Source organism: Neomonachus schauinslandi, chromosome 3 (assembly GCF_002201575.2).
Source record: "Neomonachus schauinslandi chromosome 3, ASM220157v2, whole genome shotgun sequence".
NCBI lineage: Eukaryota > Metazoa > Chordata > Mammalia > Carnivora > Phocidae > Neomonachus > Neomonachus schauinslandi.
The window spans coordinates 65,701,067-65,728,194 of record NC_058405.1 but is presented as its reverse complement, the minus strand read 5'-3'; the positions used below and the strand labels follow the sequence as shown (position 1 = coordinate 65,728,194).

The 27,128-nt window shown below is 37.4% G+C and overlaps 1 protein-coding gene across 1 annotated transcript in view; it reads right to left on the bottom strand.

Annotated features, from left to right (window-relative positions):
- The window catches only part of SOHLH2 (spermatogenesis and oogenesis specific basic helix-loop-helix 2), a 51,414-nt gene that overhangs the window by 16,113 nt on the left and 8,173 nt on the right, over nt 1-27,128 (bottom strand). Inside the window, exons 2-6 of the mRNA XM_021690688.1 lie at nt 25,761-25,975; nt 15,752-15,813; nt 15,567-15,671; nt 13,958-14,057; nt 11,917-12,027 (exon numbers count right to left, since the gene is read on the bottom strand). Of these exons, the coding sequence (XP_021546363.1) occupies nt 11,917-12,027; nt 13,958-14,057; nt 15,567-15,671; nt 15,752-15,813; nt 25,761-25,975 (593 nt within the window). The remainder of the gene's footprint in view (nt 1-11,916; nt 12,028-13,957; nt 14,058-15,566; nt 15,672-15,751; nt 15,814-25,760; nt 25,976-27,128) is intronic.

Below are 27,128 nucleotides of genomic sequence, written 5' to 3'. Positions count from 1 at the left end.
GATCCAAGTTTCCATTTGTTGTCATTTCCATTTAGCCTAAAGAATATCCTTTAGCTCTCTTACCCTGCAGGTCTGCTGGTGTCAAAATCTCTGAGTTATCTTTTATGTGAAAGTAACTTATTTCATTATTTACTCTTAGGAAATAATATCTGATGGAAATATGATTTACACAAAGAAGTGGTGGGTATCAGACATAATAACTATGGTAGCATACATAAAAGGCTAATTTATTTCTAATTTATTAATATCCTAAAAACCAAAAGTAGGTCTCTGACAGATCTGGAGCAGTTATGTCTGCTGCTGAGGTTTCTACTACAGATGCAAGAACAAAGTGTTCTCATACTTTCTACCTGTCTGACTGTGGCAGCCAAGACTGAATGGGAGAATATGGGGGGGGGGGGGGACACGGTAATATGGAAAAAACACAAAGAATTTTTGCAACTCAGAAATAACCTTGTAAACAGTGAAGATACTGTTTTACTTAAAAAAAAAAATCTAAAATTTGAGCTAAAAGAAAAAACAATAGTTCCAGGTTAAAATGACTGAAAATTATTTACCACTTCTTCAATAAAAGTGTAGGGTCTATTTCCTGGCCTGTGCCTGCATTAATCAAAAGATATCCAGAGAAATAACTACAACAGTTCTAGGACTAGCATTTAAGAAGACATAGCTTCAACACTGGTCTCGTTAAATCCTGAGCCATCAGGGAAGACTTTGGCTAGCTTGCTGGAGAGACCGTGTGGAGAGGTGAGGGACTACAAGAAAAGAGAGCGACTGATCTGAGCACAATGCTTCAACCACCCCCCACCTAGGGACTATCTGTGTGGATGAAGCTGGCTGGGCACTCTAGACAGGCCATTTACCATGCGGTAACCACAGTAAACACCATGTGGAGAAGAATCACAGAATCAAGGTCTACTAAAATTGATAATCCATAAAATTGTAAGATATGATGAATAGGCTGTTATTTTAAGCTACCAAGTTTTAGGGCAATTTGTTACATAGCAAAAGATAACTGGAAGAATAGCTTGCAATTTAAAGCAAAAATAATAAAATGTGGGGCTGATAACATATGTAAAAATAAAATGTGTGACAACAATAACAAAAATAGAAGGTAAGTGGAAATATACTACTGTATATTAAGTGTCATAATGTCAAATCAAGGTAGACTCTGTTAAGGATGCATATTATAATCCTAGAGCAACCACTAAAAATAATAATTTTAGCTCAAAAGCCAACAGAGGAGATAAAAAGGAAGGCAAAACACATTTGATTAATCCAAAAGAAGTCAGGCAATGAGGGGAAAAAAGGAAAAGAAAACAGAGAGAACTAGTGAAAACAAATAGAAAAATCATGGACCTAAAATCAAACTTAACAGTAATTATATTATATGTAAATCAAATAACCATTCCAATTGAACAGCAGAAATTGTCAGATTGGACAAATTAAAAAGGAAAATAAGATTCAGCTACATGCTGTTTACAAGAGATACTCTTTAAATATAAAGACATATTTAGGTTACAAAAAAACACGCTTTCATAAGAAAGCTATACAAATATCAAAGTAGATTTTTAAGATGAAGTATTAGCATAGATAATTAGAACTTATCATTTCCTAATGATAAATGGTCAATTCATTAAGAAGACAGGCAACTGGGGCACCTGGGTGGCTCAGTAGGTTAAGCTTCTGACTTTAGCTCAGGTCAAGATCTCAGGGTCTTGGGATTTGAGCCCTGCATCTGGCTCCATGCTCAGTGGGGAGTCTTCTCCCTCTTCCTCTCTGTTTTGCCCTTCCCCCAACTTATGCTCCCTCTCTTTCTCTCTCTCAAATAAAAAAAAATCTTAAAAAAAAAAAAAAAAGAAGACAGGCAACTAACAACAATTTCAAAACACATGAAGCAAAAACTGACAGGAATGAAGTAAAAATAAAGCAATCTACAGTCATCACTGAAGATTTTAACTCTCAAAAAAATCAATAAGGATACAGAATATATATGAAAAACACTACTAATTCTACCTTATTAATATTTAGAACACTATAACCCCAAACAGCAGAACACACATTTGCTTCAAGTGCACATGGAATATTCATTAAGGGTGACCATACTTTGGGCCATAAAACAAAGCTCAGAAAATATCAAAGGATAGAAACCTGACAGAACATATTCTCAGATGATAATGTAATTAAATTATAAATCAATACCTGGAAACTCTCCAAGCATTTGGAAATTAAGCTACACACTTCTAAATAATCAGTGGTCAAAGAAAAAATTACAAGGGATATGAGAAAAATATTTTGAACTAGGGGATAGTGAAAATCTAATATGTCAAAATTTATGAGATGCTGCTAAAGCACTGATAAGAAAAAAACTTTTATAAATGGAAATTTATAGTTTTAAACATTTTTATTAGAAAAGAAGAAAAGATGGGCACGTAGGTGGCTTAATTGGTTAAATAAATTTAATTCTAGATGTTATAAAAATTTTGGATATATGAATAAAAGAATTGCTTACAACAAAATTTACCATACACATTCTTTTATATATGTTCTGTGAACTTCTTTTTTTTTTTCAGTCAGTTAAGCGACTGACTCTTGATTTTGGCTCAAGTCATGATCTCAGGGTTTTGGGATTGAGCGCTGTTTTGGGCTCTGTGCTCAGCAGGGTGTCTGCCTGAGGATTCTCTCTCTCCCTTTTCCCTCTGCCCCTCCCCCCTCTTTCTCTAAAATAAATAAATATTTAAAAAGAAAGAAGAAAAGGTTAAAATCAATGGTTTAAGTTTCTACCTAAGAAAATAGAAAAAAGAGCAAAGTATAGAAAAAAAAAAGGAAATGACAGAGTGGAATCAAATATAAAAGGGGCAAATATTACAGAAAATCAATGAATAAAAATTTGGTTCACTGAAAAAATTAGTAAAACTGATAAACCCCTTGTCAGACTGATCAAGAAAAAAAAGAAAGAAAACACAAATTTTCAATGCCAGAAATGAAAGGAATATCATCAGAGATCCGCAGACATTAAAAGGATTATAAGAGAGTATTATGAACAAAAAGTCATTCAATAAATTTAATACCTGGGGTTAAACAGACTAATTCCTTGAAAGACGTAAATTAAACCAACTTAGAGGAAAAACAGAAAATCTAGTCCTATAATCATTAAAGAAATTGAACTTTTAATTAGAACTTCCCACAGAGAAAATTCCAAGCCTAGATAACTTTACTGTTGAATTCTATAAAACACATTTATCTTACACAACTCTTTCAGAAAACAGAAGAGGAAAGAAAGAAGACTTTCTATTTCATCTTATCAGCATTTCCCTGATACCAAAATCCAATAAAGGCATAAGAAAATTAGAGACCAATAACCTTCATGAACACAGACACAAAAACTGTTAATGAAATACCAGCAAACCAAATTAGCAATAAGTAAGAGAATACGTCAAGAAGAGTATAGCATTTTAAAATAATCAATGTAACCAGTACGTTAACAGGAAAAAAGAGAACATCTATAATCATCTTAATAAATACCAAAAACACACTGATAAAATTTTACATCCATTCATGATGAAAACTTGAAGTAGGAATAGAAGAAAACTTTCTTAAGCTGATAAAAGGTACGTATAAAAACAGCCTACATCATAAGCAATGGTAAATGACTTAACACTTTCCCTGTGAGACTATAAACAAGGCAAGGATGCTACTTTCATCACTTCTAATAAAAAAACAACAACAACTGGTGAACCTAGCCAGGGTATTAAGGCAAGAAATAGAAACAAAAGCCACAAAGATTGGAAAAAAGATGTCTTTATTCAAAGATGACATAATTGTGTATGTGAGAAATCCACACACAAAAAAATGACTAGAAGTGATGAATAGATAAAGCTAGGTCATGGGATAGTAGGTCAACATACAAAATAAATTTAATTCTAGATGCTAGTTATGAAAATTTTGGATATGTGAATAAAAAAATTGCTTACAACAAAAAATTCTAAAACCTGACAAAACATTCAGAAATAAACCTGACAAAACATTCATTAATAAATAACTTTCCTTTTTTCTATTTTCTTAGGTAGAAACTTAAACCATTGATAATAAACTACAAAACACTGTTGAAATAAAGGCCTTTAAAAAATGGAGAGATGGACTGCCAGAATCATTACTGTTCAACATCAATTTTCCCCCGAACTGATATACTGATTCAACACAATCCTAACCAGTATCTTAGCAGGATTTTTTAAAGGAAGAAATTGACAAGCTTATTTTAAAATTTACATGAAAATTCAAAGGACCTTTAATATCCTAAGCAACTTGAAAATGAAGAACAAAATTGGAGGACTTCATCTGATTTTGAGAATGCTACATTAATCACTACATGTAATACTGGAGGAGAAGAAGATAGATAAGCAGATCAGTGGAACAGGGAATCTAGAAATACACAGATAATTATATGGTAATTGATTTTTATGAAAGTACCAAAGCAGTTCACTAAAGAATGGAAAGGTTTTTCAACAAAATTTTTAAAATCTCCATCTGAAAAAAAAAAAAATGTCAACACTTCATTCCATGAATAAAAATTAATTTAAGATAAATAATCATAAAAGCTAAAACTATAAAACATCTTGTAGACAACATAGGGACATGTAATTGCAACTTGGTGGTAAGCAATAATTGCTAATACAGGATAAAGTATGATACATATTTTTAAATATTGATAAATTGGACTTCATCAAAGTTTTTTAAAAGCTGCTTGCTGTTCATCAGAAGATACAACAGTTCACAAAAATGAATAGTTATCCCCAGGCTAGAAGAAAATATTTCAAGACATAAATTTGACAAAGGATTTGAATCCAGAATATTAAAGAGCTCCTACAGGGGCACCTGGGTGGCTCAGATGGTTAAGCATCTGCCTTCAGCTGAGGTCATGATCCCAGGGTCCTGGGATGGAGCCCCACATCCCACTCATGGCTCAGTGGGGAGCCTGCTTCTCCCTCTGCCTCTCCCCTGTTCATGCACTCTCTCTCTCTGTATCTCTGTATCTCAAATGAATAAATAAAAAAAAAATCTTTAAAAAAATAAATAAAAAAAAATAAAGAGCTCCTACAACTCAATAACAAAAACACAAGTAAGCAAAAGGTTTTTTTAAGGGGCAAAAGATTTGAACAGACTTTATAAACAAAGATACACAAATGGCCAAAAGCACATGAAAAGCTGCTCAGTCTCATTAATCATCAGGAAAATACAAATTTAGAATCACAGTTAGATCACACTGCACAACCAAAAGAGTGACTAAAATGGAAAAGACTAACAATACCAAATGTTGATGAGGATAGGGAGCAACTAATACTCTCATATATTGCTAGTGGGAGTGCAAAATGGTGCTACTATTTTAGATTTCCGCTTGGAAGTCTCCTAAAAAACAGAAACATACACCAATCCGTGGTACACAACTCTATTTCTGAGAGAAATGGAAATCTAAGTTCACAAAACATATATAAAAGAATGTTCACAGCTTTCTTTTTTTTTTTTTAAATAAGCTCAGGACCCTGAGATCAAGAGTCGAATGCTCTACTGACTGAGCCAGCCAGGCTCCCCCATAGTAGCTTTATTCTTAATAGATAAAAACCAGAAAATGAATAACCAAAGTGTGGTATATTTACACAATGGAATATTCCTCAACCGTAAAAAGGAGCAAACCACTAAAACACACGTTAATGAATCTTAAAATGTTTGCTGGGTGAAAGAAGCCAGACCTAAGTGTACATATTGATGATTCCATTTATATAAAAAGTTCTAGAACAAGCAAAACAAATCTATAGTGATAGAAATCAGAATAGTAGCTGCCTCCAGGGGATGGGAGAGGACAGACCAGGAAAGAGCATGAGGTAATTAAAAATGCAGGTTTTAGGGGCACCCAGGTGGCTCAGTCCTTAAGCGTCTGCCTTCGGCTTGGGTCATGATCCCAGGTTCCTGGGATCGAGCCCCCCCTCGGGCTCCTTGCTCCGCGGGAGGCCTGCTTCTCCCTCTCCCACTCCCCCTACTTGTGTTCCTTCTCTCACTGTGTCTCCCTCTGTCAACTAATAAAAAAACCTTAAAAAAAAAAATGCAGGTTTTATTATTATTCCGGTATGGGGAGGCCAACGGATCAGGAGATGGCTGCCATTAAAATGACAGCTTGTTACTCACAGTTCCTAAGAGGAGGGGGCCACTTCACACCACACAGGGCCACATGGGAAAGCACCAGGGGCAGTTAGGAGGCAGGAGTCAGAAGAAAACAAGGGCAAGAGCCTTTATTGTGGTTTCTGAGAGAAGAAACAGGCAGGGTAGGTAGCAGGCTTGGGATTGGCTAGGTTGAATAATTTCAGCAGGCTCTGGGATATAGGGGCTGTCCCAAGTTGTGTGGCAGCACCTCACCCTGAAGTGATAAGGGCAGGACAATATTGGCCTGGAGCATAAGAGCTGGATAGAGGGGGTGGGTGTGGGATGGTCTCTGGATGGGTCAGTTTGCACATACGCAAGGCATGCTCACTGGCAAGTCATTTACGATCTCCAAAAACTAGTTACCTGTGGGATGGGCAGTCTCCCCATGGCCAGTAAGTTCCCCGATGTCAAAACATCAGAATAGAAAGACGTGCTTACTACACAAGGGAACATTCTAATATAACGGAAAGGTTGTGGTTTAGATGGGTGTATCCATTTGTCTGCCCCGAGACGAACCCTGGTGTTTCCCTATGTAGCCCTGAATAGTGTGGTAATACTTCCTCCTCTCGGGAACAGTGGGTAACAAACCATCTTTTTAAAATTCATCAAACCATACACTTAAACACATGCAACTTACCTCTCAAAGACACTAATTTAATCTTCTGATATTAAGTGTAACTCTTTATCCTAAGTTCTCGAATATCCCTGAGACTATAGAGTGTATTAGCAAGCATTATGGATCTAGCTTTGTTCATTGCTTCTCAAATCTTTCTGGCTCTCATATCAAGATTAGGAACTTGAGGTTAGGACAGGGCAGGAAAATACGAGACCTATATCCTTAAGTGATAGTGGAGCAAACAGATTAAGTAAAGTTTTATCCTTTGAGTGAGACACAACTCAAAGTGACCTCTTGTGAGCAGAATTTCTTTAAAGTCTTATGTATTAACTAAAAATATGTATATATCAACACATGGTCTGAGAGAAGATATTTGCAATATAGATATTTTGGCAAAAGGCTAGTAAATCCAGAATATATAATGAATTTCTAAAAATCAATTAAAAAACACAGAAAACCCAGCAGAAAGATAGACAAAAAAAATGAACACTTCACCAAAGAGATTAAAAAACATACACTGGGGCGCCTGGGTGGCTCAGTCGTTAAGCGTCTGCCTTCGGCTCAGGTCATGATCCCAGGGTCCTGGGATCGAGTCCCACATCGGGCTCCCTGCTCAGCAGGAAGCCTGCTTCTCCCTCTCCCATTCCCCCTGCTTGTGTTACTGCTCTCACTATCTCTCTCTCTGTCAAATAAATAAATAAAATCTTTAAAAACAAAACATACACTGAAGATTTCATTGTATGTTAACGTCATTGTATCTCCTTGTGTGTTAATTATACCACAATTTTTTTTTAACTAAAAGAAAACAGAAGAATAAAGAGGAAACGTTTAGTGAAACTTTGAAGGATGTTATTGTTGGCTCAAAGAAGTAGGATAACAGGCTCCAGAGACTCCATGTAGTCTTGTCCTTTTCTTTTTCCTTTGTGTATGGAACAGCAATAGACAACGACAAGTCAAAGGGCATGTTTGGTCTTTGTTACCGATCACAGCAGCCAGTAGCCAGCTTGGTTATGATCCAATCCAAATAAGTCAGGAAAAGAACCAATCTGGTTTCATTCTCCCCCAGTTAAGAGTGATTCTGAGAGGCTGTAAGGGATCTGAGGCCAAAGATCTCGGTCCAAACTGGGTCTCTCCTCTGCACAAATGTGTCTCAAGCAAACAAGAACTCACAGAGGGAAGACTTTTGGCCAGACCAGACTTGAGATCCTCTGAGAACTAACTCCCTGTTATACTTTCCTTGAATTTCTAAGACTTGCTCAGTCCTGGAAAAGCCTTCATTTGTGAGAGACTATGGCAAAGCTCGCTTTCATGTCTTTCCAAGTGAGTAGATATCCCCAAAATGGATTAAACCACCATCATTTCAGATTCATGGATGCACAAACAAAACAATGGCATGGCGTCACTCTGAAAAGTATACCTTAACAAGATGAAAACATATTTAATGTATTTAAAACACATATGACAAAAGGGATTTCATCAAGAATATCAGAATGAGGTAGCCAATTTTTATTAATCTGTTCTGATAAAGAAAACAGAATTGTTAGACTTGTACAAACTGAGGGTTGCTGGAGTGGTGGGGGGTGGGAGGGATGGGGTAGCTGGGTGATAGACATTGGGGAGGGTATGTGCTATGGCGAGCGCTGTGAATTGTGTAAGACTGTTGAATCACAGACCTGTACCTCTGAAACAAATAATACATTATATGTTAAAAAAAAAAAAAGAAGAAGAAGAAGATAGCAGGAGGGGAAGAATGAAGGGGGGAAAATCGGAGGGGGAGATGAACCATGAGAGACTATGGACTCTGAGAAACAAACTGAGGGTTCTAGAGGGGAGGGGGTTGGGGGGATGGGTTAGCCTGGTGATGGGTATTAAAGAGGGCACGTTTCCTGCATGGAGCACTGGGTGTTATACGCAAACAATGAATCATGGAACACTACATCAAAAAGTAATGATGTAATGTATGGTGATTAACATAACATAAAAAAAAAAAAAAAGAACTTCCCAAATGCAAATACTCAAATCCATCAGCCGGGACCATTATCTCCTCAACATTAGCCAACATCATGTTACCTTATGCCGCGAAAAAAAAACAAAGGGAGCAAGACAAGACAAAAGCGTGTGTAAAGCAGCTGATTGGGAGGAGAAAGAGGAAGGGAAACAGACTAAGATTCACAAGCATCATCATAAGGGTTAAGAGGAGGAAAAGGCAAAAAAATAATTAGGGATGGATTCTCTACTTTCTGGTACCTCTCAAGCAAATCTCTAAAGGGGAAGATGGGGCACCCTGGTTACAGCTTTTCTTTTTGGGAAACAAAGATTTCTAGTTCTTTAAATAGTGCCACAGGGGTACACACCCTCCAAAGCATCTTTTTAGTCTGGTAGATGAGTGGTTCTCAGATTTTAGTTTTCATCAACCATTAAAATGAAGAAAATACAAACAACACGGAAGTTTGGAGGACCAATAAAGGACTTCCAACATTAGATCTCAACATGAAGAATAAGAGAGGTAGCATCTCCCAATATCCTTTCATTGCAAACATTTAGAAATATAATTTTAACACCAAATAAAATATGGAAAATAAAATCTTAGAATATAAATTGCATAATATATAGCTTTAAAAATACTCATTGCACTGTATTTTTCTCAGTCAGTGCAGATCAGTGAAATCTATGGCCTAGCACTAGCCAGCAGACACTACCTAAGCCTTCATTCAGCCAAAGCAGCCAAACATGTGAGTGAAAGTCTTTTGGACCAAACTAGCCCATCCACCAGCCCATCCTACCAAGCCCAAAACCCACCTCTCCATCGATCTTCAGCAGATAATGGAGGCCATTTGGCAGAAATTACTCAACTTCTTCCTCCTTTCTGGCCCCCATGAAAAGATTCATCTTTATCCACACTTAGCTATAGCTCCTTCTCTCCATTTTCAGTAGAAGAGGTGTTCTCCCACCTGGTTCTAGATTCCATAAGCTTCTATCTACTTAGGGATACCAAGTCCATCACCAACCCCCCTCTCCAGTTGTAGGGGATTAATATTATTTGACATTCCTCCCACTGAGAGGTGGGGTTCTATGTACCCTTCCTTTAGATCAGGATAGTTCTGTGACTGCTCTGACCACAAGCATATGGCAGAAATAGCACCGAACCAGTTTCTGGTCCCAGGCCTTAAGACAACAACAGCTTCCTCTCCCTGTCTCTTGGAACAGTGGAGCCTGACAACCCTGAGACTACCATGCTGGAGAAGCTTCAATTGATAGCCCCAGCTGAGCTTAGCCTTCCAGCCATCCCTGCAAAGGCTCCAGACATAATGTCTTGGACTGTCCTGACTAGACCATCCACTAGATGAATACTACAAAGTGACCCCAGTTGATGTCATGTAGGCAAAAGAATTGCCCACTGAGTCCTGCTCAAATTGTTAATCCATAAAACCATGTATCAAGCCAACAAATTTTGGTTTTATTTTTTATGCCACAGATACACCATTTTTTACAATACAGATAATCAGAACATGAGTATCTTCAAAACCTCTATCTCTCTTCCAGCTATTTTCTTTTGGAATATAAATATAAATATAAACATATTCAAGTCTGGCCCAATCTTATCAAAATTTCTCATTTTGCTCTAGATCCCCTTTTACAGATCACACACCCTAATTTTCTCTTTCCTTTCATTTATGCTCCTACCTTTCATTTTCCATCTTTCCACAATGATGCTTCTTCCCTAACCATGCCAATGAAATTATTTTTGCCAAGCCCAATGATGTTTAGGTTTTGCCAAATACAAATAGTTAATTATTAGTTCTCCCCTTACTTGCTCTCTGCCATGTGATACTCTTGAACACTCCTTCCTTTAGGAAACTCTTCTCCCTGGTCTCTTCAATTCCAATCCCTCTTGGCTTCCTGATCTTTCTTTTCCCCGATTTCTTCACTGCTGCCCATACCTTACATAGATTTTTCCCAAAGTTCTCTTTTTTCCATTTATCTCTTCTCTACATGCTTTGCAAAGTCATCATATCTATCCCTACATCTACTGCTTTAAGTAGACGCTGTATCCTGAGAGTTCTCAGTCCATATTTCTAGCCTAGATCTTTCTCTAGAACCTCAGGGCCAACTCCTGACTGGACAGCTTCATGTAAACCTGGAGGTGTTCACACCCAACAAACTGCCAGCCTGCCATTCTACTGGACTTCCCAGTTGGTGGAAGCAACATCTACTTGCAAGTTACACTCGACGACTCCTGCATCCATACTTACACTGAATCTACCCACTTAGTATATCTGGAATCAGTTTATTCTTCCTTATCCCATTTCTAAAACCATAGCTAGGCTTCATCACTTCTTTTGACAGATTCCACAGGCTTCCAGATTCAACTCACTCTCTAACTTCCTGCTAGAGTGTTCACTCTAAGTGCAAATCTTATCACGTCACTCCTTTGCAAAAATCCTTCGGGGCCTCCCCAACAGTTTCAGATTCAAATTCAAATTCCTTAACAGGATGTGCACAGCCCTTACCTACTACTTCTCATCTCCTGCCCCTTCCCACTTGTGCCATTATAGCCAAGTACATGGACACAGCCGCAGGTTCATAAATTCACTGAACTTTCTTATACTGCCAGTCTCTGTACCTGCTATTCCTGCCACATGAAACATCCTCCCCTGACTTTTAAACCAAATTAATAGTCACTTTGCATTCAAATCTCAATTTAGCATCATTTCCTCAAGAAAGCCTTCCTGCTCCCTCATTCTATCTTAGGTAACTTTCCCAGTGTGCTTACTATGTGCTCCTCTCTGTAACAACAGTTATGAAAACATGATTCTCTATGTAATAGCCTATTTAGAAGTCTGTTTGAGCACTAGACTAAGATCTTGAAGGCAAGGATTTATTTTTTTATTTGGTGCTGTAATCATATTTTAGCACATATCAGATACTCACAGATAATTTGCTGAATGAATAAAGGAATGAATGAGCGAGTGGCGTGTATTTAGTTGCCAGATTTACTAGTTTCACAGAGACTTTTAACAGTACTACAAACAATTATGAAATTCATGAAAGTAATTTTTTCCATGAAAGGAATAATACTAAAAATGGACTATACCATAATTCACCTTCTCAGCTTTTCCTTGCTTGAATGAAGAAGAGAAATCTTTTTGCTTTTCTCAAAATCTGGCAACGGAGCCTTTAATTCAAACCCAGTGTCATTTCTTAGAGATTCAGAGCTAGAAACAAGAGAAAATCATGTTATAGATTTAAGAGGAAAATTGTCAGGCAATATTAAACAATAAGCACCAATATTCTAATCAAAGGTGCTTCTCTAAGTCCCTTGCTTCATGCAAAGGTGCAGAAAATATCAAAGCACTTCACCTTACATATTTGGTGCAGAATATTTTATTTCAGAGACTCTAAAGAATTTATGATCAATATCATCATAAATCCAATGACTAATCAAAATTCTAAAATATACAGATAAAGAGTAACAGAGGATTAAAGAGTAAGCAGGATTAAAATATTCTGACCTCATTGATTATGCCTACCCCAAATTATATGACTGTCTTGAAAGGTGTATTACAGGAAGACAACACAAAGGATTAAAGGGCTACAGTACACTATTTCAACTTGATCAGCAGAGATCAGACTACTTCCACTTAGATATCTTCTGATTCTACCATTTTTCTAAAACTTCTCCAAGCATTTTGATTAATTTTCTTAAATATTTCCCTAAGAAACTTATAAACTAATACTATCTCCTTTATCCCAAGGGACATAACTTGATTTGAAAATGTACTTTTATTTGTAATGATAGAATTCTGAGGAAAAACAAAGATTTAAGACAAGGAGGGTTCAAAAAGAAGTTACAAGACCTGTACCTCTGAAACAAATAATATATTATATGTTAAAAAAAAAAAAGAAGATAGTAGGAAGGGAAAAATGAAGGGGGGGAATCAGAGGGGGAGATGAACCATGACAGACTATGGACTCTGAGAAACAAAAAGGGGAGGGGGTGGGGGGGGAGGGGTTGGGGGGATGGGTTAGCCTAGTAATGGGTATTAAAGAGGGCATGTACTGAATGGAGCCCTGGGTGTTATACGCAAACAATGAATCATGGAACACTACCTCAAAAACTAATTATGTAATATATGGTGATTAACATAACATAATAAAATAAAATAAAATAAAGAAGTTACAAGTAATACAAGAAAATCACAAAGCCTTCCAAAACCCTTCCCAACCTCATTTCCCGGATAAGGTATAATACAATAAATTTCTTTCAGGTTAAAATGTTAAATAAGATCAAGAAACCTGTTGATATCTCTGTACTATTTAAGTGAGCACATCTTTGGTTTACCCACACTTATTGGCTGCTAAGTCTTTTCCTTGTTCAAAATAGTAGATGGTCACGTTTCTACAAATAGTTGATGGTCACATTCTACAAATTCCGGAAGTGACTGACTCAAAATTCTCACCATCATCACCCATGTCTTCAGCAGCTCTGTTCATTCCTTATAGCCCTATGCTCTATTTAAAATCTCCTTGGAAATCACTTAAAGTGAATGAAAGAAATTCACAAAAACTGAATTTTTATAAGCAGATAATGCTAGCACGAGAAAGGTCTGACCCCAGTTCAACTTCCTATTATCCAACGCAAGTTTAAATATCAGTTCTATCCGTCGAAGAGGTGGGGACAGAGACAGAGAGACCTTTCTTAAAGGTTGTTTTCAGTAATGGGGGGGGCAGATTCATGAGTTCAAAAAAGACGTCAGAGAGCTTAGTGGTAAGTGGGTAACATCTGAGGCTGCTCTTGCCTGTTTAAATACTGGGGTTATATGTAAAATTTTTGTTCGAAGAAGATTCTACTACTCTACTATTCCCCAGTGTTGGGGAACTTACTACCATGCAATTCACCCTTGTCCCCTGTGGCCAACCCGGATTGCTATGAAGTACTTCCTTATATTGAAGTGAATACCTCTGCAATATGTATCCATAGTCCCAGTTTGGGACTCTGAAATACAGAAAAAGTCCCATCCCCCTTCTATAACACAACCTCTTCTTCCTTTTGCATCACCCCTAGCACTTGAACAATCAGTAAGTTCTCCAGAAGTTATACGGTAAGAACTGTTATTATGAAAAAGTGAAAAAAAAAAAACTAACCAAGCAAATAGATCAGTAGAAAAATATCCCAGTTGTTCACTGCAGGACTTCTGCTGGGGCAATCCTGGTTCTTCAGGTTTCACAGAATATTCATTCTTAACTGAAAGTTTTAAAGGCGGGACTATTTTAATTCTAAAATCACTGGTGGGGATGATGTTGATCATACATACAAGCCCTCATCAAAAAGCAGTTGCCACTTTTTATTCAATAGATTTTACAAAGCAGTATTTTTTTAATAGAAAGCAATTTATAGATTTTAGTTTGTAAAGCATGAAACCACCCAGGTTAGAACAAAAAATGAAAATATACATCCTATTCACTCCAGGACATTCTCTTTTAACCAGATTCTAGTAACTTAGTGATAGGTGTGCTTAAAACACATTCAACTCAGTTTATTTATTAAGTTCTTATATAGAGGTAAATGTCAGAGAAAGTATGTATGAGTCTATGGTAGGCAGCTGTACTGTCAAAATATGACATCTGATTTTTCTTTCTTTCTTTCTTTTTTTTGCAGCTGCTCATCCTCAGAGCAAAGATGAGACGACCAGAAGCAGACGTGGTTATGACCAATGGGGAGGGTGCTAGACAGGTGGGGATGAGCAGCTGTTCTATGTCCACTGAGAGCCAAATAAGAGGTTGCAAACAGGATCTGGGTCACCAGTTAGCCATTTCCAGGAAGAACTCTGAGGCTGCAGGGGCTGGGAGCCACTGGAATGTTACAGAACAAACTCACTAATCTTCCCTGAATGTTAAAAAACAAAACAAAACAAAACATGAAAAAAGGAGGGGTGTACTGAGTCCTATATCATCTGGAGTAGGAATTTATACAGGATAATCCTGAAAGTGTTTTTCAGGCCCATTTTAAGAAAACATCATCATAATTTAAAAAAAATTCCTAGCTGGTATCCCAGGCCTAGGAAAACCATAAATAGTCATTGACCAACAATGATTCCAGTAGAATTTAATTTCAGAAATTGAAGCCTGTCCTTTTATAAGCCAAATTAAAGTTAATTTAATTAGCTTAAGTATTTAGATGCTGGTGATACACATAATACAATGTAGGTGAAGAATTTAGAAATGGGAGATCTAATTGAAGCATTGACACTAATTATCTGTATCTAAAAATCTAAAACAGAAAGGCTAACCACCCTATTAACTTAAGTAAACTAATTTATGAGCAAGTGTTTCGCAAAGCAGAAAGTGTGATACAATTCAAGGTTAGTGGCCCTGGCTTTTAGACACTCATACGATGACATGATTAATTCCATTTTAAAGAATAAGGAATGATGGTAGCAACTAGGGCACTAAAAAGAAAAACCCTGTGCCTGCCGCAGCATTGTATTTGTCCTTGGGCAACACATTTTCAACTTTGGAAAATGTAAATTTTTTCTTCACAGGTAGAGAACGGAAACACTTTTATTTTATTTACACATCTTCCCTTTAGACCACGATTAATAGGGACTACCTGTTCTTTACAGTACATAGTATACAGTTAATCCTTAGCAAATAAAAGGCATAAGTGGAAAACCAACTTAAAAATGTAGAAGTATAGCTTTTGTAGAATTTAATTAGAATTTTTCAAACCTTTGGATATTTGGTTTTCACTCACCAGTATTTGAGAAATAGATTTTCCAGTATTTTACCACAATACTCATTTTCTCGATGGTCAGTGGCTCACTTAAAGTAATGTCGGCTCCATGCCCTGAAACACAACCTAAGAGTTTTTGTTTTAAATATTGACCTTATGATTTCTATTTGGAGAAAAAACAAATAATATGTCCAGCAGGCACATACCTTTAAAATTTTCAGGGGTGATAAAAACAAACAGCAAATGCATATTTTTCTTCTTGCCAAATCTGAGAGGAAAAAAAGTGTTAAAATGAAGCAAAATCATCATTTAAAAAACTGGGATTCAATATTTTACCTTATTAAGAACTAAAGTGATTTCCTTTATGTCTGTAGAACTTAAAATGGTGGCATTAATATGGAAATTTAGTAAAAGTAGCATCTCAAATTAGTGATGTTTGAAAAACTGGACCATTTTTATTCTTGCTTTTAAAAAAAGAGCCTAAATCAGATTCTTGACCTAACCACCAGTTTACAAGAAATTTAAGGAAAAGGAAATATTTTAAAGAATGCTGTGGGGATGAAATCAGCAAAATCCAGAATGTGAAAAATTCTGTAAGACAAATGACCCCTTTTTTCTTTATTTTTATTTTTTTAACGATTTTATTTATTTATTTGACAGAGAGAGAGAGAGAGCACAAGTAGGCAGAGAGGCAGGCAGAGGGAGAGGGAGAAGCAGGCGCTCCACTGAGCAGGGAGCCCGATGTGGGGCTCGATCCCAGGACTCTGGGATCATGACCTGAGCCGAAGGCAGCTGCCTAACTGACTGAGCCACCCAGGCGCCCCGACAAATGACCCCTTTTAAAAATATATATAAATAAAGAGTAAGACACAAAGAAATTAAAACGGAGGAAAGGGAAAATTGAATCTTGACTTGTATAAACTAACAGTTTAAAAAAATCATAAGATGGGGCGGCTGGCTGGCTCAGAGGAGAATGTCACTCTTGATTTTGGGGTTGTGAGTTCAAACCCCACACTGGGTAGAGAGATAAATAAAAGCTTTAAAAAAATAAAAATTAAAAAAATCATAAGATAAGCAGAAAAATTTGAACACTATTTGATAATTTAAAGAACTATTATTAATTTTCTGGTGTGATATTGTTATGACAGTTATTTTTTTTAGAAGAGTCCTTATCTTGGGGCGCCTGGGTGGCTCAGTTGGTTAAGCAACTGCCTTCGGCTCAGGTCATGATCCTGGAGTCCCGGGATCAAGTCCCGCATCGGGCTCCCTGCTCAGCAGGGAGTCTGCTTCTCCCTCTGACCTTACCCCTCTCTCTCTCTCTCTCTCTCTCTCATTCTCCCTCTCAAATAAATAAATAAAATCTTTAAAAAAAAAAAAAAAGAGTCCTTATCTTTTAGAGGTATTTATTAAAGTACTTATGGATGAAAGAAAATGGTATCTTAGATTTTCTTTAAAATAATTCACCAGCGAGCAGGGGTGGGAAGGTAGGAAGGGGCAGAGATGAAACCAGATTGGTCATGTGTTTGTAATTGTTAAAGCTGCATTATGGGTACAGGCAAGTTCATTATACTATTCTCTCTACTTTTATATGCTTGAAGTCGAAAAAAAATAAAACAAAGAAATGTGGTATTACAATAAACTACACTGAGGAGTGCAGTAAGTTGGAATTTCTGATAATTTAATGTGTACTGTACATTGGCATTAACTAGGAGGAAATTATTTTCCAAGGAGAATATTACTGTGAACCAGACTTTAAAGAGAATAGCTCCACTGCCTAAGAAAAAAATAACTATTCTCTAATGCTTAAAGCATCATTTATTATATTAGCATGTGGTTATACATGGTTATTATTTATTCCTTAAGACAGGACCCTCACTAAACAATATTGTTAGGTTATCTGATATATGCATTGAAAGGAAAGACACACTATTCTATGCTCCAAATTATATTACAGTTGATCCTTGAACAACAGGGGTTTGAATTATATGGGTCCACTTACATGTGGATTTTTTTTGATAAATACAGTACAATAGTAAGTGTATTTTCTTTTCCTTATGATTTTAATAACATTTTCTTTTCTCTAGCTTACTTTATTCTAAGAATATAGTATATAATACATATAACATCCAAAATATGTGTTAATTGATTATTCCAAATTATTGGTAAGGCTTCAGGTCAACAGCAAGCTATTAGTAGTTCAGTTTTTGGAGGTAGTCAAAAGTTATACGTGGAAGAGAGCCACATTTGAATTGAGATAGACTGAATAAAACAAATTGGCATTTCTAAAGAGGGTGGGTTTCTTCTAATTAATTGTAGACCTAAATAGAACAAAAAGTCTGAGTAAGAAGGAACTCCTCCAGCCTGACTCCTGAGCTGAGACACTGGCCTTTTCCAGCCTTTAGACTCAGACTGAAATATCGGCTCTTCTTGGGTCTTGAGGCTGCCAGCTTTTCAAATGAAATTTATACCATCAGCTTTCCTGGTTCTCAGACCTTTGCATTCAGACTGACTACATATTGGCTCTCCTGGGTCTCTGGCTTGCCAACTACAGATCTTAGGACTCCTTGGCTTCCATATGGTATGAGCCACTTCCTTAAAATAAATCAACTTCTCTCTTTCTCTATCTCTAGGTAGATGGATGGATAGATGATAGATCGATAGATAGATCGCCATCCTATTGGTTCTGTTTCTCAAGAATCCTGATTAATATAGCCACACTTTGTTTATCCATTCATCTGTCTATGGACATTTGGGTTGCTTCTACCTTTTGGCTATTGTGAATAGTGCTGTTGTGAACATGATGTGAAAATATTTCAGAAACATCCTTGCAGACAAACCCAGAGGAATGTTTGGCCAAACGTCTGAGTACCCGTGGCCCAATTAAGTTGAAACATAAAAATTAACCATCACAGTGTTATGTGCATACAATGGAATATATTATTCAATCTTTAAAAAGAAGGAAAAGATGTTAAATGCTACAATATGGATCAACCTTTAAGACATTATGTTAAGTGAAATAAGCCAGTCACAAAAGAGTAAATACTATATGATTCCACTTACATGAGGTACCTAAAGTAGTCAAATTCATAGAAACAGAAAGTAAAATGGTGGTTATCAGGAAATGCAGAGAGGGGTAAAGGGAGAGTTGTTTAATAGGAATAGAATTTCTGATTTGCAAGATGAAAAAGTTCTGGAGATATATTTCACAACAGTGTGAATACACTTAACACTACTGAAATGAACACTAAAATATGGACAGGATGGTAACATTTGTGTTATGTAATTATATCACAATAAAAAAATACTCTCTGCAAAAAAGTTATACATGGATTTTTGACCGTGCTGGGGATTGGTACCCCTATCCCTCATGTTGTTTTAGGGTCACCTGTATACATAATTTATATATCTGAGTCATATACAGTGAGAACCCACTATGTGCCAGACTCTGTGCTAGGCTCTAGGGGATATCATGAACAGACAGGAAAACAAGGTCTCTGCTCTCATGGAATCAACAGTTTCTGGATGGGGTCAGATGTTGAACAAATCACTGTAGATAATTAAGTAGCCAAATATGTACCCGGTGTTGTGAAAGGAAGTCTTAGGGGCTAGCAGAAGTTCATACCTGAGAACTACCCTACTCTGCAACCTCAGGCTTTCAGGCAAAAATGCCTCTGTGGCTGACTGGAAGTTAGCCACACAAAAGGTAGAAGTGGGCGGTACGGGGGTCAGAAGCAGATAAGCAGTAAAGTATGTTCTGGACAAACAGAACAGACCCTGGGAAAAGGCCCTGGAATATACAGAACAGGTAAGTCTGAGAAGTCAAAGAAGTCCAAGATGGCACAGGGTCTCTGAGGGAGAGACACATAAGACCAGAGAAGGTACGTAGAGCTTTAGGCTGAATTAAAGATTTGGTATTTTATTAAAATGGACGATGGGAAGGTATTAAGCTATTAACATGATTAAATTTGCATTTTAGAAAGACCACTCCGTCTATGATGGGATGGATGGAGGGTGATGGCACAGGGTGAATTTGGGAGACCATATTCCAAGTACACAGGTAAGAACTGATGGTAGAGAAAAGTAGACATACCAGAGAACATTCTTTAAAAAAATTAAATAATTCAGAATATTTACTAATTACTTCAAACAAGCAGGACAGTGCTAACATGTGACATGCACACAACTGAGGTTTCTTCAGGCTTGACTCTGCTCTATGAATTCTGAGGAGTTTGGGCTAAATGAGAAAAAAAGGAGAGAATGCACAATTCTATGAGGAAATGAGAAGCTCAGGCAGAAATACTACCACAAAACAGGCATATGTGGGAGGAAGCCAAGACTGACTGGCGGACTGAACGTGGAGGTAAGAAAGGCACACAAGCCTATTGGGATTGGGAGGGCATGGTGGCATGGAGGGTGACAAGAATGTCACCTGCCACAACATAAGCATTTCATTTATAATTTTAAGTGGCGTATAATGGAGGTATGATAACTGGATGAGGAAACAGAAGTGGAAGGGAAAAATGGACTGAACAAACAGGACCACAGAAAGAAACATACAAGATGGTCTAGCCCAACTTTTGGAATAAAAAATATTTTGCTGATTCACAAAGAGTAAATTATAAGCTAAAATACTCTAGAATTAGAGAATTTTAAATAAAAGAATCTTGGCTTTTAGAAATATTCTGTGTCTATTTCTTTATTTTACAAATTGATGTTACTGGCACAAAAGTAGGTTAGATTTGGATATGTGAATTTATTTGCCCTCATGATGACTTTCAAATTCCAAGCTTTACATCAGACAGAGTTGGAATTCCTGGATGTTTTTCATTAGCACAGAATCAATTACCATCCCAAACACTCCCCCTGCCAGCGAAACCCTAATTGTGATGCTGTACAGGAACTCCACTAATCAATAGAACTCCCAGAATCCAACACACTGGTCTGGAGCTCAGCTGCTCATTCACATTCTCTACAGATCGATAAGCTAAGAGTTCCCAGGATCACCAAAAAGAAAAAAGTCCTCTTCTTAATGAATGAATGTTCCTTAAAACTAAGCAACACAAAAATAAAGCAAAAATCTCTTTCATCCACCCCATTAATAGCACTTCTTCCATATACCAAAATCAAATTGCAGGTTCTGGGAACTTATGAGTACCTTCTCAGCTGAAATCTCTTGGGTTTTAAAAATTTGCAATTCATTGGGGGACAATTCATTTCTCCTCATGTTTCACACAATACACCATTTAAATGTCGAGACGGTTCCTGAGACCATACTCTACATACAAGATTGGATATTGATATTCTAGTGTCCCTTCCTATGCCTGTCTCTGGTATTCTCTGGAACTGGAGTAATAAGCTCAAACTGCAGCAGTACAGATCCCCAATCTTGCCCCTATCCCCAGGTCTGGTCCCTGGTAGCTGAAAAAAATAAAAAAGATCATATAAAGTGTCTTGAGCTGAGTTGTACACTGAACTGACTAAAGAACCTCAGGAAAGCCCTGGCCTCTGAAATCTATCATCTAATAAGAGGACCAGGGGTGTCTTATAAGTCCCTGTGAAGCCAGCGGAAATTTCTAAACTCATTTCCTTTAGAGTCACAGGACTTCAAGGGACAAAAGCCAGTGTCACTTTTGGGTAGTAACCTTCTTGAGTACAGTTATCCATTATGCCATCTGTGGGCCAAATGCAGCCAAACTAACCTGGCTGGCCTATTTGGGACTTGTAACAAATAATGTTCTTTGCTAATGACTTAATTAAAACAACCATTTTCAATGAGAAAATTGAGAGCTTTACTATCTATACATGTGAAAACACTAAGTTCACTTGCTCCTAATAGGGCACCTCTGATAAAATATAGTTGAGTTCCAAGAGTTTATTCTGGTCAATAGTGATGGTTGGTGTGCTCTGTTTCCATCATGCTATTCTTCAGAAGAGCTCTTGCTGTGAACCTCCTAAGTCAGGGTCACCACATTTACATTCAACCATCAATTTATAGAATAATGTTTTTAGCAAAACTACTTCAATATTTTATTGTTATTTTGTTTATCATCAAGCATTCAGAGGGCTAGGTCATGCCAACTGGCTAATAAGAATTACTGAGTTGCTCTGTCAAGTCAAAGGGGTTTTAAAATTAGGGACACAAAAGGACAGCTTATTAGATAGATCCCTGTGGCTCACAAGATTAGGTTTTCTTAGTGAATTAGTAAGTTAACTGATCAGACAATTGAAACTACATGGGAAAAATAAAATCAGATCTGAACTTGACTTGTCACCAGAGCAGATGGAACAACATTCTGTATTCCTTTGCTACTGCTGAACTACACAGAGCTCACAAGAATCACAGAATTCTAAGAACTGCAGAGACATTTCATGGAATGGAAAATCACAAGTTCAGACAGGATCCACACATTGCTGATGAGTTTAAAACATATTTTAATTTTCCATACCTGGCTTTGGAAGGTAAAGTATCAGGATGTGTCTGAATTATCAAGTGTCTGCTCTTTGAGTGTGGTTCAATTTTGGAAGTCTGAGCCAAACAAATGAACCCTAGGACTGTCTTAAAATATTTTATCAGTGGGTAGTATTTGAGTTCATTTGGCTCAATAAAAATGTATTCATAAAATGAAATCAAATTGGGGAGTACTATTAAGAATGTTAACCTATAATTGAGTTGTGCCATATTTCTTTTTTTACGATTTTATTTATTTATTTGAGAGAGAGAGAGAGCGCACAAGCAGGGGGAGCAGCAGAGGGAGAGGGGGTAGCAGGCTCCCCGCTGAGCAGGGAGCCCGACACAGGGCTCCATCCCAGGATGCTGGGATCATGACCTGAAGGCAGATGCTTAACTGACTGAGTCACCCAGGCGCCCCTAAGATGTGCCATAACTCTTGAGAATGTCAGTCTTAAAGTACCAATGTTTTTATGGATGATTAAAATTGATCACTGAGGGGTGCCTGGGTGGCTCAGTCGGTTAAGCGTCTGCCTTCGGCTCGGGTCATGATCCCAGGGTCCTGGGATCTGGCCCCGCATCGGGCTCCCTGCTCTGCGGGAAGCCTGCTTCTCCTTCTCTCTCTGCCTGCCGCTCTGCCTACTTGTGTTCTCTCTCTCTGTCAAATAAATAAATAGAATCTTTAAAAAAAATTGATCACTGATTAGCTCCAAGCTGAAAACATAGTTCTTCTATAAGCATAAATTTAGGAATCTTTTTAAATAAGCTGCTTACATTTTATTCTAAAATAAGCCTAACAGGATGCCTGGGTGGCTCAGTTGTTGAGCGACTGCCTTCAGCTCAGGTCATGATCCTGGAGTCGCAGGATCGAGTCCCATATCAGGCTCCCCGCTCAGCGGGAAGCCTGCTTCTCCCTCTGCCTGTCACTCCCACTGCTCATACTCTCTCTCTGTCAAATAAATAAAATCTTTAAAATAAAATAAAATAAAATAAGTTTAACATTACAACTAACAGGCTATATACTTCATTCTTATCGTCAATAGAAATCCATCTATCTTATATTTATATAGATTTGTGATTATGGGCTCTAATACTGCAAATAAGTGGGGACATTTCTATTCTATATGAAGCTCCTCATTAGCTGGTGAAATGTATAAAGTCCTGAGAGAGAGAAAAGTAAGATAAATAGTTGTATATTTTACAGGACTCATCCAGATTTTGAGATATTACAAAGCAACAAGGATCTAAGAGGGAAAAATCTAAAATACAGCAAAATAAAAGCTAAACAAGACACTTCATTTTGGTTTAGACATTAAATGTCAGCTCAAACTCAAAAGATACAGTGCTTTAGGAATGATGAAGGTTTAAATGCCTTACAAATGGGGCAGTAAGTTTACTGGACTCAATACTCTAAGAAAAACCACAGGTTCAAAAATATAAACAAAAATATAAACGTGTATAAACCCACAAGGGTTTAAGTAATTCATAAGTCATAAACTTATCACAGTTCTGAGGGTAAGAAAGGGAATTCCACAGACATCCTAAGCCTCTGAGGCCGCCGTCACAAAAGGCAAGGATCCCACAAAGAAAACCATCCCTTTTTTAGGACGGAAGACAAAAGCTAGAACGCACTGTCTGCCCTCAACGGCATTTCTTTCACACATCCACACAGTCGCTCGCTCATACCCCAGCTAGGGACTGAATACTTGCTATTCGTCAAGTCCTATCCTCGATATTGGGAATGGCAGAACAAGAGATAAGAAAAACCCATCCAGGTGTTTTCAAATGATCCTCTTTTCCTTTTCAAACAAATATTTTTATAGCAAAATAGAACTACCATATGCGTTTCTGTATATTTAGTGCCTTCATCTACCTTCTTTTCCCTGAAGAGAAGTCTTCAGCTGTGTTATTCATAGCAAAGAAACCACCAGTGGGGAAAACCCACAGAGGTGAGCATCACACAGGGAGTTCTCTCCTCTAACCTTCTAGCTTTTAATAATTGCAACTAGATATAAAACTTGTTCTTAAATAGAACTTTAATCTTATCCTGTTCAAAATGTAGCTTCAATGCTGAGCAAATACAAAGCCTTTTCTACATTCGGAGGGACCTGGCTAGGCTCCTACTCTTGGAATGAAGAGAGAGATCGGCCACACTAATTTATACAGTACTCTTCCAAAATGATATGTATGTTTAGTTTATATGAAGTGTGGCATATGTTGAATCTCAGAGGTGTGAAAGAAGGGTCTTCAACACAGAAGCCAAGTAATTACAGACTTTTACAAAGAACATGAAGAGAAAAGAGTTCTAGTCTGAGTTTTGCAAAAATGAGTCACGTGGCCTTAGGCAAATCACTTCATCCTTCGTTCTTTGTCATGTAGGGATGACAAAACCCTGCTCTACCTCCCTCATAACACTGTTGTAAAAATGTTGAAATACTATAATAAATGTGATATTATGATGAGGTCCCAGCCAGGGGAACTCTATTTATAGGAGTCGTTTTTTAAAGGTATGTAATAAAATAGGCATATCTTCAGAAGGAGGACAGTTCACAACATATCTTGGAAATGAAATCCACTTTGAGGTAGTTTGCCTGGTTTGTCTAGAGTTCATATTCCCAGTGGAAAGCCAAAAGAAATGCAGAAGATCACCAGTTCTAAGAAACCTCAGGAGCTGCATCAGTCTCTCTTTTTAACAAGGAACTCATCAATTTGGCTTCTTCCCATTTCAACTTTTCTTGTCGCCTAACATAATATGTTTGCTCTTTTTTATTCAGGGATAACAATATTGTCTCTGAACATTCTCCTTTAGACATGAAAGGCCTATCCTGTAATTATTACAAGTCCTTATATATTCCAATATTATCTGCGATTATACTTTCTCTATCAAATCTTCTCATAGAAGGGGAAGAAATTTGTTTTGACCTAACCTTGTTTAAAAACATCCGAAATGGGGGGCACCTGGGTGGCTCAGTTGCTTGAGCATCTGACTCTTGATTTCGGCTCAGGTCATGATCTCAGGGTTATGAGATCAGGCCCCATGTCAGGCTCCGTGCTGAGTGTGGAGCCTGCTTGAGATTCTCTCTCTCCCTCTGCCCCTCCCCTCCTCTCTCAATCTCTCCCTCTCAAAAAAAAAAAAAAAAAAAACCAAAATGGCCCAAAATCCTATGTAGTGTGGCAAGAAAGCACCTAACTCTCCCACCACCAGACTCCAGATCTCTAGAGTGGAGTGGGTCAAACAGAAGCAGAATGTCTATGGAGCTACAAGATGAAACAAAAATATTGGATGTGATGTCGATCTGGACTCAACAGATCCAGAGAGCCTCGGGAATCTTTCACATTAGAACATCTTTGAAAAAGATAATTTTAGATAATTTTAGAGTTAAGAATGCTCACCTGCTTTAGTATCTGCCATCACAATTAATGAACACTGAAAAGATGTGCCATTTTAAATGACATAGTTATTAAAAAGGAGTACCTGTGGGATTAAAGTAAGTACTATATACCAAATAAATTTCTATGACCAATTAATTCTCACATTCTCATCCACATCAATTACTTTTTAAATTAAAAGGATAATTCTTATATTAGCATGTCAAACTGGCAATAAAAATGATAATATGTATACCTATTCTGCCCATGAAAATATCTCTCATCTTCAAAATTAAAGCATAAATAGTACCATCTTTTAAGGTTTTTTTTTTTTTTATAGAAATGGCTTTCAATAAAAACTATTATAAAGGTACAGAGTGAAGGTTTTTGAACTTCACCTAATTAATTTGATAGCTCCCAGCTCCTCGGCCGTTGGTAAAGGAGTCATCTTCAGGAAAACCATGTCAAAGGGGTGGTCCTTCAGAAGTGCGGCTGCCTGCCCCACATCCCTGATGGTTATGGTGACTTTTGCCATATTTGAAAAGGATTTCTGTGCAATATCTGCCAAGTACTGAACAGTGACATCTCCAACTAACAAGAGGTCTATTTTTGCCTGAAAGAGAAGGAAAAAAGCAGAAGTACCACATAATTAACATCTGAGCATAGAGAAGACGTCATGTACTAGAGGATACAATAAATAAAGGTGACAACACAATAACCGACTACAAGTAGACCGAATGGTCAACTAGAAGCACCTCAGGGATGGGAACTATTAATTTCTTGTCTTCATTACCTAGGGTGGTGAATGGATCTGAAGGTCATGCTATTTTAAAAATATTTTTGCATACAAATGCTATTCTACTGTGGTTTTCCCGTGGGTTTCTCTCTCATCTTAGGGACAACAGATAGGATTCTTAAGGCCCAGTTTCCCAATCACTCATCCTGCTGAAAAATCTGTTTACTAGTGAGAAAAGCAAACTGGTGGCTCTCCCAAACCATTTATTTTGATGAAACATACATTCCAGAAAACAGAGTAAGAACCAAATTCCTAAATTCCAAGAGACACTCATGGTCTTTTCTTTAAATAGATTATACATGCTATTCAAAACTCAATATTTTGGAGCCAAAAAAGCATCTTTCTTTCCTTTTGGGGTTATTTTCAAGCACATTCAATTAGAAAAAAATATAATTTCCATCTTCACCTTTTACTTTCCTATGTTTTATTCTCTATAGTTATTGAGCACAATCCACTCTAACTGTTAAAAAATGGGGATGCTTGAATTAATGCAAACAGTCAGCAGAGAGTTGGAAATGGCAGATCACAGACAGGTCCACGTGAGAAAACAGATTTGGGAGCTGATCAGACTTGAAGCCTAAAGAAGTGGGTGAAAGAGTTGGAAATACCTATGAAGAGAAAGGCAGCTCGCCAAAGACACAACTCTGCAGGGCAGGATGCTGGTGAGGCTGTCCCACCATGAGGATTCCTCTCCCCTTCAGCCTGGTTTGCCAGGGCTTGCTAGAAGGAACATGTGAGGTGCAAGAAACTAGTCAAGTTCAAAGTAAGCAAAACTTTGGCACTTCTCATTTCTATCTGCCTTCTAATATTCTTCCTTCTTTTGTTAAAAAAAAAAGAGGTGATTCTTCATTTACCCATTTAATCCCTCCATAGAAGCAACCACTGTCAACAGTTTGGTCTATATCCCTCCAGATGATTTCTACCACACACACACACACACACACACACACACACACACACACACACACAC